The sequence below is a fragment of the Columba livia genome, chromosome 28 (assembly GCF_036013475.1).
Source record: "Columba livia isolate bColLiv1 breed racing homer chromosome 28, bColLiv1.pat.W.v2, whole genome shotgun sequence".
Taxonomy (NCBI): domain Eukaryota; kingdom Metazoa; phylum Chordata; class Aves; order Columbiformes; family Columbidae; genus Columba; species Columba livia.
This window is the reverse complement of record NC_088629.1, coordinates 488,845-502,136: the sequence shown is the minus strand read 5'-3', so window position 1 is coordinate 502,136 and position 13,292 is coordinate 488,845. Positions and strand designations below refer to the sequence as shown.

Sequence of the window (13,292 nt, the reverse complement as noted above, 5' to 3'; positions counted from 1 at the left end):
AGACTTTTTTAGCAGGGCCTGTTGCTATAGGACAAGGGGTGATGGTTTTAAACTAAAGGAGCAGAGATTCAGGCTGGATAGAATGAAATTGTTGCCCTGAGGGTGGTGAGAGCCTGGCCCAGGTACCCAGAGAGGTGGTGGATGAACCATCCCTGAGACATCCCAGGCCAGGCTGGACGGGGCTCTGAGCAACCTGAGCTGGTGACGATGTCCCTGTCATGGCAGGGGGGCACTGGGGGAGCTGGGAAGGTCCCTCCAACCCAAGCCATCTGTGATTCTGTGATCCACACTGACTGTGGCCAGTGACCAAGGCATCAAGAGGGTTCAGAGAGAAACCTCTGCACAAATGGCATAAGCGTGTGCGTTAATCTGTCTGTGCCCCAGTAGCATGCATGGAACATAGGGATGAGGAGTGTAAGGAAATGCCAACACGAGATCTCAGGAACGTAATGCTTTATTGTCTCACAGGTACATCATGGGGTCAAAGCGCAGCCTGATGCATCAGGCAGAGGGAGCAGGGAAGCACGAGTGATTCCCATCCCCACAAGTGATGGCCCTGGAGGGCAGGGGAGAGGGTTTGCAGCTGGGCAGCCCTGAGGCTTGTAAAGCTTTGGGGAGGCCAGAGGGAGCTGGTCCCTGTGCGGCCTTTGCTGGCGGAGCTGGGACGTGTGGGACACCCCATCACTTCATCTTCTGCGAGGGCACCTGCGGGATGTGCTTCTGCTGCTGCTGCTGCTGGCATGGTATCTGGGGCTTCCCATAGCTTCCACCGGAGCCGTGGCAGCCGCCACCAGAGCTGTGGCAGCCACCACCGCCGGAGCTGTGACAGCCGCCACCACCACCAGAGCTGTGGCAACCACTGCCGCCACCGCCGGAGCTGTGGCAGCCGCCACCGCCACCGCCAGAGCTGTGGCAGCCGCCACCGCCACCAGAGCTGTGGCAGCCGCCGCTGCTCTGAGGGGTGTAGCGCTCCTGCCTGTGGCACTGGTCCTTGTCCTGTCGGGAGCACATCGTCGAGTGTCGGGGTGGCCTGCGGGGAGAGAGGAGCCGTCAGGGGCTACTGCATGTCCCATCAACCCGATTGCCCCAGCGCCCGATCTTGTGGCTCCTGTGCCCCCGCCAGCCATCCCACCCCCAGCACTGCTGCACAGGATCCCAGCAGATCCCCAGGAAGACTCTGGGTCTGGAACAGCACCCCCGGTCCGCCAGTGGAGGGTTTAATCAGCTGTGTTCAGCAGCGTGGCACGGCAGGGCTGTGAGACGGGTCCTCTCCTCCCTCCACGCACGCATCCGTCGAGCGCCCCTGCACCCCAGCAGCGGCCGCTGCGTTAAACGCGTGCTCCGCATCCCTCACCGAGTCCCTGCAGAATGAATATCCACCTGTGCTGCCAGACTTACCTGAGCTCGAGAGGAAAGCGAGAAGTGGGAATGAAGGTCCCCGGGAGAGGAGCAGTTTTATAGAGACCTGGATCCCTTTCCCGGAAATGACACAGCTCTCTGTCATAGCAATCTATTAATTTAATACCCAATCCCTATCAAACCGCCCTCTGTTTACATGGATGGCCTGACTCACTTGTGATGGGTATCATTCCTTTTTTATCTATTTCCTGTGCCACATTAATATCTAATTGTCAGCCTCACCTGCTCTTAATAGGAGCACCTGTGGGTGCCCGGGTTTCCAAAGGCTCATCTGTTTGGGATTTGTTTTGTTAAATTATATCCAGGCATAATTATAGCCCCATCTCATGAGGCTCTGCTCTTGGAGACTAAAGCCTGCTATTGAGCCAGCACCAGATAAACCCCGATATAATCCAGGTAGAAAAGAGTGGAAAGTTGCCCTGTCTTGTCCCTTTGGTGCTCGGTCTGAAAGAGCCACCACGGCCATGGGGACAGCCGTGGAGGCAAGGACAGAATCCTCCCGGGCTTCCTCTAGAGAAGGGTGTCAGGTTTTCAGCAGAGGTTTTCTAGTTCCCTGTGACCTAAAGGGTGTGAATTCCCCCCAAATGACACCTGAGTAGCCAGAAGACAGTTTTGGGGCCTTCTGAAAGCTTTGCAAGCCCTGATATGTTCGCATACATCTGGGCAAGGTCCCTGAGTGCTTCATTGACAAATACTGACTATTTCCGTCATCTTAATGACAAAGATCAGGAAATGAAGATTGAGAAATTAAAAGACTAATCTGGTGCTGCCTAGTTCATGAGTTCATCCTCTGGGCAAAGCCAGAGCTCTGGAGACGGCCCTTCTGCACAGCCCTGTCTTGGTTGAAGAGCTGTCCTAAACCATCACCCCTCAAAGCACCTTGACGTGTAAAGGTCACAACTCATTTACAGGATAAAGACAAGAAAAGGTCTGCCCCTTAGAAGATGTTCAGGAGTCACGTAAACAGATGTGAAGATCCGCTTGTTGCCAGAAGGACCTGCTTGGGCAGCTCTGAGGGAGGAGGGGGCAGCACCGGGGCTTGGGCTCTGTGGGCTGGAAGTCAGGGTCTTTCCTTACACACCCAGAATTCGTGCTATTCCGTTACACTCAGCACCGCCAGTAGCACTGAGAATTAGCTCCTTCCTACCTCTCCTGGCGGCTGCCGGGTGGCTCCTGTCTGGCTTCAGGCAAATACCCTGTGGTGGGGGGTTGAGCTGGTGCTGGGGTCCCCATGCCCTGCACGTGGCCCCGCTGGAGCAGAGGCGGACATGGCGACAACGTGGTGGAACCTCCCCTGGGGCTGCAGGCGCTCCCAGGGTGTGAGCTGCTCACGCTGCTCTCATGTGAGATTCTGGACACTCGAACCACCCATCGTGAGCGTCCCGCCTGGTGGCGGTGGCTCTCCGTCTCACCGGAGGGTCGGCGCCGGGGCGGGTTGCGAAGCTCTCCGCTGACCTCGCAGACTCGTGGCTCACCAGCACAAAATGCACCTGGCATGTACCGCGCTGGCTGCCGCTGATGTCGTAACATTTCATATAGAAACCGGTGGCTGCAATTGTAATTAGTGGAGGAACTGGGAAGACACCCATTTAGAGCTGTATGTGCTGCAGGCAAACCCTGTGGGACTGCTGGAGCAAGTGTGCGCAAGCGCAGATGGGGGCTGTGCAGGCCGAGCGCCATGTCCACGGGGCTTCTCACTGTGTGCATCCCCTATACCACCCGAAAAATAACCCGTGACTCAAGGACAAATGCATTTCTGTGCATGAGTCTTGTGTAATCCGTTGTTGTCTTTTACGGAGGACATTAGCAGCAAACCTGTCTTGCCCAGGTCGAGGGTGATGTTCTGCGTGGGTGAGTTTAATGCTGATGTGTGTTTCAGGTGGTGACCTCAGTCACTCAGTGAGAAAGGACCGATGAGATTCATAATGGCTGATGTTTTCCTTTTAGTCCCCGGCCTCTCAGATATGTTCATCCAGCTTTCAGTTAAAAGCAGAAACCACAACAAAACAGAATCAAATAAGCATTTGTCCTTTTTTATTGTGGTTACAGGAAAACAATTAAAATATCTTGAAACACTAAAAAACCCAAAAGGCAAAGGAAAGGAATCTTGAAACACTAAACTTGCAGGGTTTTCTTGTGGTGAGAGTTGTTGGCAGGGGGTACGGCTGCTCCTCCTGGCCCTTCTGACTCCCCCTGTGCCCCGGGCTGTACCGCGTCGGACCAGGCTGGTCCCTGCTCCCTCCCTGCCTCTCCAGCCTCCGCCAGGTCCGGGCCATGCAGGGAGATGATTCGGCTTCTTTTGCTGCCAACTCTCACCCTGACTCTTTCCGTCCCTTGGTCCAGCTCACAGAGGCAGGATGCACCGAGTTCACCTCATCGGCTCACGCATGACAAGCCTCAGAAAACCCCAGAGGCGGAGAATTCACTGAAGTCAATTGCAGCTGTTCGGCACAGCAGTATCTTTGTCCCTAAAGTGCAATGTCTAATGGTCTCCTTATGCACATGTGCTGATGGGTTGGCCACTTTCTCAGGGGTGATTCCCCCTGATTAAGGTATATGAGCTGCTAAGAACTCTGTGGAGCTTATATTTCCCAGCAACCACTATAGTGTGCACAGAAAACAGGGGCAAGGAGTGTAAGGAAATGCCATCACAAGAGAGGTCTCAGGAACTTAATGCTTTATTGTCTCACAGGTACATCATGGGGCCAAAGCGCAGCCTGATGCATCAGGCGGAGGGAGCAGGGAAGCACGAGTGATTCCGGTCCCCAGGAGCGATGGTCCTGCAGGGCAGGGGAGAGGGTTTGCAGCTGGGCAGCCCTGGGGCTTGTAAAGCTTCGGGGAGGCCAGAGGGAGCTGGTCCATGTGCGGCCTTTGCTGGCGGAGCTGGGACGTGTGCGACACCCCATCACTTCATCTTCTGCGAGGGCACCTGCGGGATGTGCTTCTGCTGCTGCTGGCATGGTATCTGGGGCTTCCCATAGCTTCCACCGGAGCCGTGGCAGCCGCCACCAGAGCTGTGGCAGCCACCACCGGAGCTGTGACAGCCGCCACCAGAGCTGTGACAGCCGCCACCAGAGCTGTGGCAGCCGCCACCACCGCCAGAGCTGTGACAGCCGCCACCGGAGCTGTGACAGCCGCCACCAGAGCTGTGGCAGCCGCCACTGTAGCGCTCCTGCCTGTGGCACTGGTCCTTGTCCTGTCGGGAGCACATCGTCGTGTGTGGGGTGGCCTGTGTGGAGAGAGGAGCCGTCAGGAGCTTTCCTTTCCTGCTTCTGCTTTTCCAGGGAAGACAAATCTGAATATACATTTAACCATCTTCACCAGATCCCACTATCATCTTTAAAACTTGCACCAGCTTCTTATAGCGCCCGTGGGAGAGTCCCACCAAAGCCATAGCCAGAGGTGCCGGGAGCGTCCAGAGCAGCTGGGCAGCCTGAGCACAGCTGGCTTTCCGAAGCGGAGACACCTCACTCCCAAAGGCACTAGAGACACCCAGAGCCCTCCCTCCAAGCCCAGATCTCCGTTTCAGCATCCCTGGGTTCCCTCCTTGCCTCAGTTCCCCGCTCATGAGCAGAGCAAGACCCAACCCAGCCCTCGGTGGCATTCGGCCCCCTCCAAACCCACCCGCCTCCCAGAGAGTTTCAGGCGCTGCACGGAGCCCCAGAGCCCCTGGCATTGCTTCTCTTACCTGAGATGCACAAGGATGAGGAGGGAATGAGGCTCTCCGGGACGGGAGCGCTTTTATACCATCTCCGCGCACCCCATCCGGAAACAAAGCACCTCCCATCCCAGAGGTCTGCCTGTTCGCTCAGCTCACCAGTGGCTTTTTTCCCTCCCCACTCTCCCCACTCTTCGGGTTGTTCGCGTGACTCATGTCACCTGTGCTGCGTATCACCTCTTCTTATTAGTCGTCTTTCCTGTGCTGCAGAAATCTTTAATTGCCAGCCCTACCTTTGCTTCGCTCTGGTTGGGGAGCAGCGTGGGTGGCCCTGGTTTCCACAGCTTTGCCAGTTTGATTTTGGTGTTGATCACAGCTGGAGAGCACTTTGTATTTACAGGGAGGGAAATAACATCATGTATCTAAACCACACTGATGTTTTAAAAGGTCTTGATGTGCTCTAGTCCTATAACTGCTCACAAACACAGGGATGTGCCAATAAATACCAGTAACATTGTTGGCATGGCAGACAACTCTTCCTTAGCAACACGTTGACTGGTACCATCTTTGGCTCATTTCTCCTAAAACCAGCTGAAATATGGGGGAGCGGTGAAGAGAGCAAAAAAGGCAGTTCCTGCGAAAATGGATTCTGTGTCAAAAGATTCTTGCTGCTCCGAGAAGGACCAAAAGCAATTTGGATTCTGTGGGACTGAACATAAGCAGCTGGGATTGACCAAAAGCAGTTGGGATTCTTATTTTCGGAAGAGGGAAGACCTGCCCTGTGCGGTGGTCCAGGATTAGCTGGTTACATAATTATGTGGTTGACTTTTGGCCCGTGAGTAATGCTGGAGCGGAAGCACCAGTGGGTTTTTCCACGTTGAGAGTGGCTCCGTTGTTGCCACGCGGGGGAGGAGGAGGAGGAGGAGGAGGAGGAGGAGGAGGAGGAGGTGGAGGAGGATGAGGTCTCCTGTGGTGCTGCCTTGGGTGACACGCGGTTGCCTGGGCTGGCCGACTTGCCACAGGGAGCCGGAAGACCCCAAGGATTTTCTCCAAACATGGAAGAACATTGTGTTGGGAGCACTTTTCCCAGCTCTCCAATTAACTCGTAATTGGCCAACAAATCTGAGTGTTATTTGGATGACTGCGCAGGCCCACACAAGCCTTCAGGCCAGGCCAGGCGCCACGTTTGCAGTGAGAGCTAATTGCAGCCGTAATTGGAGATACTCCTTGTACCTTTGCTGCACCTCTTCTGTGTGGGCCGAAACATGGAGGATTTTTTTGAAAGGTGGCTGGAGAGGGCAGGGTTAACGAATCATGTACACAACCTAAATGCTTTTGTATTGCTTAATTCCTATTATGAAGTAGAACAGTGTCAGGGAAAACTATACCGAAGTTTGATCACTTCTCTTTAATTGTGTTTTGTTCTGGCATCAGAAGAAATATGGCAAATACTGTCAGTGAGAAAAGACTCAAAGTAACGTTTGGCTTTCAACATCCCCTGTATAGTCAGTTCCTCATGTTTTCGTTGTTCTGAGCTTGCTAAGGATCAGCAGCACCCAGCCAGTCCTGGGCACCTCTGGATTTTGTAGCTGCCCCCTTCACGTGCCTTGAAAATGGGGTTTGCAATGGGGGCGCAGGGCAAACGCCAACACACAACCGGCCTGGGCGGCCCGGGGGGTCAGCTGCCATCTGCGCCCGTTTCGGCAGCGCCAGGTACTTCTGATCATCGTGACACACTCAGGATTCATCTTATCAAGGCAACATCCATTTCATGAATGGAAATACCGGACCAAGACATTACACAATTCATTTTAATTGTCAGCTAAAAAGAAATGTATCCGTCCATTGTGTAACGTGAGCACCTTGCAATGCTCGCTGGGGTCTGTCGCAAGCGTGTGAAGATACCTGCCCCGCAGATGGTGCCTTGGGGACAGAAGGCATAAAATGGGATTTCTGCCCCATCACAGGTGCCTTTGTCTATGGTACTTTTCCTGCCCCATGGTTGTGCCCACGGCGGCCCTAAGGGCTGGTGCAGTACCACCCACAGGGGCTTGGTGAGGGGCTGTGGGTCTCCAGCTCCGTGGGGACGTGGTGTGCTGGACGACTGTCTCCCTGCAGAGGCCTGGGATGGCTGCCTCAAATTCAACATTTGTTATTCTCCCTCTTTTCCTTTGGAGTGCACAGGGGAGGATGCGGTGGCGCCCACCCGTGGTGCCTGTGTCCGGGCAGGGTGATTTCAGGGCCATTAAACAAGTATTAGGTGTCTTGTATCATGGTGTGAAATGCAAGGTGAAAGAAAAGTCATGAACACAAAACCCTCAGAAACTCCAGTTTGTAATTGCTCATATATAGTCAAAAACTGCGACAAAGAAAACCGCGCCAAGCATGAACATATGCGATGTATTTCTAGCACCCACTAATCAGAGGTACAGGACTTGCCAGGGGAGGAAAAGGAGATATTTCCTTTGAAGATTGCTAGGTCACATGCCAAGCTTTCTGAATTCATTTAACATGCAGATAAAGTCCTGATCACTTCATCTTTGAGGTTACTTGATAGATTTGCTGCTGGCAATCCTGTGGCTTTCCATGGCAGGATGCCCCACCGCTCCCATGGCAACCGGATCCACCGCTGTTCCTGTGGCATCCGGATCCACCACTGCTCCCATGGCATCCGGATCCACCGCTGTTCCTGTGGCATCCGGATCCACCACTGCTCCCATGGCATCCGGATCCACCGCTGTTCCTGTGGCATCCGGATCCACCACTGCTCCCATGGCATCCGGATCCTCTGCTCCCATGGCACCCGGATCCTCCGCTCCCGTGGCACCCGTCACTGCTGTGGCATGAGGATCGTTCCTGCTGGTGGCACTGGTCCGTGTCCTGGCGGGAGCACATCTTTGCAGACCTGCTGGAAAGACCTTTAAGTGGGTGCAAAGGCAAGAGACAATGTAATGTCAGCTAGCAGGAACAGGTGTTTAGTCAGATGGGCTTACATATCAAGAACAAATTCTCGTTGTAAGGCAGGTTCTTGAAGAAGAGAGACAAACTAGCACTGCACGTCTGTCCATAGCTATCCCTGACTCTGCTTTCTTCCTTCAAGCAATTCTTTCATTTCACTTCTACGTTTAGCAAATACACAAGGTACAAGTTAATGCACTTAGCGATTAGTGAGAAGTGGAGGCCAAACAGAGTCCAGAGCCTGAAGTGTCCTGAAACGTCCTGTCCTCAGTTGCCTGAGCCAGTAAGTTGTAAGTTTTCCTAGTCACTTTCTATTATTTATGCACAGGCATGGAAGGAGAAGACAACCTAACCAGAGGATCGAGCGACTGTGACTTGAGATGGGTACAGAGACAAGAAGCGCAAGAGAAGTCGTCCTTAGGGTCAGGACAAGTCTGGTGATGATTAAAAGTGTAGAAGTCTCATTGTGCTGGACTTACCCTGTTCGGCAGGACTTGGAGAGGAGATGTGACACTCAGAGAACGAGGAGGAATGGGCTGTGAGGTCTTTTATAGGGTGCCTAGTGTTTTTCCTCCGGAAACACTATGAGCTCCCACTGGAGGGACTTGATTGTTCACCACCCTGAGCACTTCGTTAATTGGAGAATTTTCACACTGTTGTTTTGACTCATGGTATTGCAAGCAGATCAATATCCTTCTTTTGAGATCGCCATTCCTCTTGTTACTCCATAAAAATGTTAATTGCCCCCCACGCCTGGTGTTGTTTGTGTGCAGGGATGGGGCGGTTTCTGGATGGTCTTGCTGCTTTTGCCTAAAGAATTCACCTGCTTCACGTGCCTAATGCAAAGCAGCCGTGATCCCGGGCCGGCGATGCGGGTGGGAAGGTGGGACAGTGGGCTGGGGGACTGGGTTGCAAAGGGATCCAGAAAATAAAATGGGCTCAAAAGAGAACAAATAAGGCCGTGGTGGAGTGTCCCATCCCCACAGTACTAGTTCCCAATATCTGCTCCTGGTTTCCTTTATTACACTTTGGAGAAAAAAGTAGGAGGAGAGTATTGTGAGCTCTTTCCTCTGTCTGTGCCCCGTCCTCACGGGTACATCGGGGAGGACACAATCTCTGTGGATTTAATGCTCTGCTTTGGGGAGAAAAGTGCATTTTCAACTATGGAATGCACGGGGCCTGATCTCAGCCAGGACTCTAGAGGCCACTGTAATATTAATAATAGCGTAGTTTGAATTAAAACAATATACAGAGTCAAGGAGATTCATTGTGAACCAATGGAGCTGAATCACTTAAACAGAGCGATACATGAGGAAATCAAAACGTGTCTGGGGATATTTCACAAATGGAAGAAGAATGAATTATTCATGATGAAGCACTAATTACACCTCAGATCACCTGCATGGTGACAAACATGTTTATAATGTATCTCGGCGATAGAGACATCCACCTGAGCATAGCCTGGTGGGGACGATGCTCATGGGACAGTCTCTGTCATGCTTGGGATCTCTGAAGGCCTAATGGACCACGGACCAGAACATTTCTCGTCCATCCGCTCTTGCTCTGTGCTGCCTGTGCCTTTCCCATCCCTGAGTCCTCTCCCCGATGTTTTCCAGGGTCTTTTTGGGAGGCTTATGAAGCTCGTCAAACCATACCCATTGCCCAGTGAATGAAATGATGTGCCAAGCAGACTTTCTCATTTTTACCTCTCTGATGAAGTGTTTGGGTTCTATTTTTTACAGTAGTATATCAGTATTTAATTGCTGGGTTGCACAAAGCATCTGTGACGAAAACGGATAGTTCCTTCTGAACAAGGAAGTTGTCTGGAGTAGCAATAAAAAGACACAAGGCTGAATCAACCGGGAATCTCGATGTGAGGGCGAACAGGGATGCTGCAAATTTCAGCTTTGGCCACAAGAAGGGACAGAAGGAATTCGAAGAGATGAAGTAGAAAACACTGATGCCAGGGGATTATGAACAATGCATTTTTATTGCCTCCACATCTACTGTGAAATAAGGAGGTGAACAGAACTTAATATTTCACAGAGACAGTGGGTTACATCTTCAAAGAGCGTTACAAGCGAAATGACAGGAAGAGTGGAAATCCACGATCAACACAGGACATTCCAAACATCAAGTGCAATGTGTGAGAGCAACAAGTTTCCCTCCTTCATACCTACTCCTCAAGTCTTCTACTTTGTCTTCTGGGCTGGCACTTTGCAGACCTGCTTTTGCTGCTGTCTTGGGATGCACTTTGTCACGGGCACACAACGTTGCTGCACTGGAGGGGGACAGACCTGCACTGGAGGGGGACAGACCTGCACTGGAGGGGGACAGACCTGCACTGGAGGGGGACAGGTCTGCACCGGGCAGCACTGTGCAACCTGCTGCCTTGGTTTTCCAGGTTTCCCCCCCTGGTATCCTGATCCATGACACGTCTCAGCGCAGACCGACCTCCCATAGCTCTGGCATCCCCCAGATGACCCATAGCTCTGTGTGGGCCTCCTGACACAGCTTGAACCTCCTCCTTGGCATGAGCCTGAAGGCTCGTGGCATCTCTCAGCGCAGACCGACCTCCTGTAGCTGTTGCATCCCCCAGATGACCCGTAGCTGTATGTGGGCCTCCTGACACAGCTTGAACCTCCTCCTTGGCATGAACCTGAGGGCTCATGGCATCTCTCAGCACAGACAGATCTCCCGTAGCTGTTGCATCCCCCCGATGACCCACAGCTGTGTGTGGGTCTCCGGACGCAGCTCGAGCCCCCGCCTCCATGGCAGGAACTGGCTGCAGCATAGCCGTGACACCTCTCGGAGCAGACTGGCTGCCGGTAGCCATAATGCCGGTAGTCGTGCCCTCTCATGCCTTCGACACCTTCGTTGTCACACCCCGAGGAGCAGGTGTTGTAGCCGTAGCGGAAGGGTGTGCGCCGGGTGTCCAGCCAGGACCCCGATGGATCATACCAGGTTGAGTTCAAGTTGAAGTATGATTCTCTTCCAGAAGAGTATATCATGTTTGAGTTGTAGGGAACAACCTGAAAAACACATGGCCAGGTAGGCTTGCATTTCCACGTCTTCCATTTTCATTTAATTTCCCATAAAGTTGCTCTGGTGAGCCATGCGTAGGTCAGCCATGCTTATCTTTAAAACCTTGATCTAAAGGAAATTCTTGCAGTTGCCCAACACTGGTCAGACTATGTCCAAACTCTTTTTGATCTTACTCCTGATTTTTTTTTCCCACCAAGAACAGAAACAAATGTAAGACACTGCAGCACATAGTGGCATTGCTGTCAATCCCATACCCAAGTCCCCCAGAGCTTCTTCCTTGGCTTAACCCACCATCCTCTAGACTTTGTGTGCAGAGCATGGTCTGAAGGACCATACAAGCTTGCCACGTCTATGACCCTCTGAAACCAGACCCCCACCCCAAAATGAACCCTGCTGCTCTGGGATGTGTCTTACCCAACTCACGAGGGAGCGCAGACGTTGACCAGGGAGCAGATTGTGAGAGGCAAAGGGACAGGAGCCTTTTATATGGTTCCAAGCTTCCCCTTGTAAATGAAACACACTGCAGGAACGTTGGCAAAACATCTCCTCCATTTGGATGCTGTTCCCAGCACCTGGCATGTTCTGCTTGACTCATGATTCCTGATAAGCATCTCTTAATTATAATGGAGTTTCTGAGTGGTGCACATGAAAGACTCACATCGTTTAAGCCACGCATTGGCTATGCGAGGCAGGTCATAAAGGACTTATTCACCATCTCCAGAGGACCAAGACACAGAGTGGTGGCTGATGGGTGACCTGTGAGTCAGGAGCTGTGATGTGCACTGTGCGAATGTCCTGGCCTTCCCATTCTGCTGCCCATGAGGAGCATTTCCAGGTGCCTGAAGCAGAAACAGGTGATTGGGAAGAGCCATCTCCGACTCACCAAGAGTGCTGATGGGTTTCAGTGACGAAGAGGCTGGTTCTGTGGATGGGAGAGTGCGATGGATGGTGCTACAGCTTTGGAAAGGCTTTTGGCGCAGTCTCCCACAGTGGCCTTGTTTAACTAAACCCGTGGAATCACAGAATCATAGAATCATTTTCATAGCAAGAGAGAGGACAAGAGGAAATGGCCTCAAGTTGCACCAGGGAAGGTTCAGATTGGATATTAGGAAAAAATTCTTCATGGAAAGGGTTGCGAAGCAGTGGAACAGGCTGCCCAGGGCAGTGGTGGGGTCACCATCCCTGGAGGGGTTTCAAAGGTGTATAGACGAGTTTCTTAGGGACATGGTTTAGTGCGAGAGTTGGCTGGACTCGATGACCTTGAGGGTCTCTCCCAATGGAAATTATTCTGTGGTTCTATTATCTTGGTTAGAAAAGACCCTCAAGATCATTGAGTCCAAGCGGAATCAAAGCCGGACCAAAGCTGGCCTGGAAGCGGCAGCACGGGCAGGTGAGCGGGCTCGGAGTCCGCCCCTCGGGCGCCGCCGTGTGCCGGGGGCGCCTTCCCCAGGGAGCTGCGGGGAGAAATAGCTGATAAAACAATGGATTTCTTAAGTGAAAGTTCTTGTGTAAGTAGGTTTTAATTTGGCTAAAATTAGAGAAGAGTAAAAGAAATTGTGGTTTTCTACCTGAAGACATTAAGAAACGAAGAATGCATTTATTTTCTTTTTCTTTCTGATTTTCCTCGGTGGTTGCCAGCGGCCGTGGGGACACCCCGGGCTGGACATAGGCAATACAGAGAAACAGCAACGTTTGTTTTAATGTACCCAGTGAAAGGATTTTCCGGCAAAGTGCTAAAGAAACAGGACGTTACCAGCACGGGGAGGTGCCGGGGTTGAGCTTGTCCTCGGTCTTCCTGCACGGAGTGAAAGGCACTCCTGGCACGCACAGACACCACACGTGCTGTGGCACGCGCTTATTATCCCGATTAACATTTATATAATGGATGACTCCCAGGGCAGTGTTCCTAGGTGGCTAATGAAGGTGAGGGCACATGTTAGAGGACGAACTGTTTGTACCTGGATGTCCTGCTGGTGGAACACAGTGAAGTCCACCCCTTGGTCCTGTGGTGGGTAACCACAGTGGAGAGGGTTTTACCGCCTGCAGATGGAGGTCGGCCTGGTGAAAGTGCTACAGCCGGAGCTGCTCATTTGTGAACCCTAATATTGTTTTAAATTTATGGGTTTCCTTGTGAGAATTTTAGTGACTTTTAATAACTACTCATTGTAACTCTGGTGATATCTTTGAGATAAAAAAAGAGAAGAAACAAGTG

General features: G+C 52.2%; 4 protein-coding genes across 6 annotated transcripts; all 4 read right to left on the bottom strand.

The window, feature by feature from the left end:
* Positions 1–438: 438 nt before the first annotated feature.
* Positions 439–1,574, bottom strand: LOC135576555 (loricrin-like). Its single transcript, XM_065042774.1, has 2 exons — positions 1,399–1,574; positions 439–1,030 (listed from the first exon to the last, which is right to left on the bottom strand). Exon 2 carries the CDS (start codon positions 1,009–1,011, stop codon positions 682–684), a length of 330 nt encoding a protein of 109 aa, XP_064898846.1. The 5' UTR covers positions 1,012–1,030; positions 1,399–1,574; the 3' UTR covers positions 439–681.
* A 2,505-nt stretch (positions 1,575–4,079) lies between these two features.
* Positions 4,080–5,255, bottom strand: LOC135576554 (uncharacterized). The gene is made up of 2 exons (XM_065042771.1): positions 5,108–5,255; positions 4,080–4,648 (listed from the first exon to the last, which is right to left on the bottom strand). The coding sequence occupies exons 1-2, from the start codon at positions 5,204–5,206 to the stop codon at positions 4,325–4,327; spliced, it is 423 nt and encodes a 140-aa protein (XP_064898843.1). The 5' UTR covers positions 5,207–5,255; the 3' UTR covers positions 4,080–4,324.
* A 2,139-nt stretch (positions 5,256–7,394) lies between these two features.
* On the bottom strand, positions 7,395–8,620 carry LOC110354944 (sericin-1-like). 3 transcript variants are annotated; one of them, XM_021279920.2, is made up of 2 exons: positions 8,515–8,620; positions 7,395–7,982 (listed from the first exon to the last, which is right to left on the bottom strand). In XM_021279920.2, exon 2 carries the CDS (start codon positions 7,970–7,972, stop codon positions 7,607–7,609), a length of 366 nt encoding a protein of 121 aa, XP_021135595.2. In that variant the 5' UTR covers positions 7,973–7,982; positions 8,515–8,620; the 3' UTR covers positions 7,395–7,606. The 3 variants fall into 3 exon arrangements, with proteins under 3 accessions (XP_021135595.2, XP_064898844.1, XP_064898845.1); XM_065042772.1 differs by having other exon boundaries at positions 7,395–7,995; positions 8,515–8,598; XM_065042773.1 differs by having other exon boundaries at positions 7,395–7,985; positions 8,515–8,570.
* A 1,386-nt stretch (positions 8,621–10,006) lies between these two features.
* On the bottom strand, positions 10,007–11,648 carry LOC106145949 (multiple epidermal growth factor-like domains protein 6). The gene is made up of 2 exons (XM_013370555.2): positions 11,495–11,648; positions 10,007–11,067 (listed from the first exon to the last, which is right to left on the bottom strand). The coding sequence occupies exons 1-2, from the start codon at positions 11,630–11,632 to the stop codon at positions 10,228–10,230; spliced, it is 978 nt and encodes a 325-aa protein (XP_013226009.2). The 5' UTR covers positions 11,633–11,648; the 3' UTR covers positions 10,007–10,227.
* Between the last annotated feature and the right edge of the window lie 1,644 nt (positions 11,649–13,292).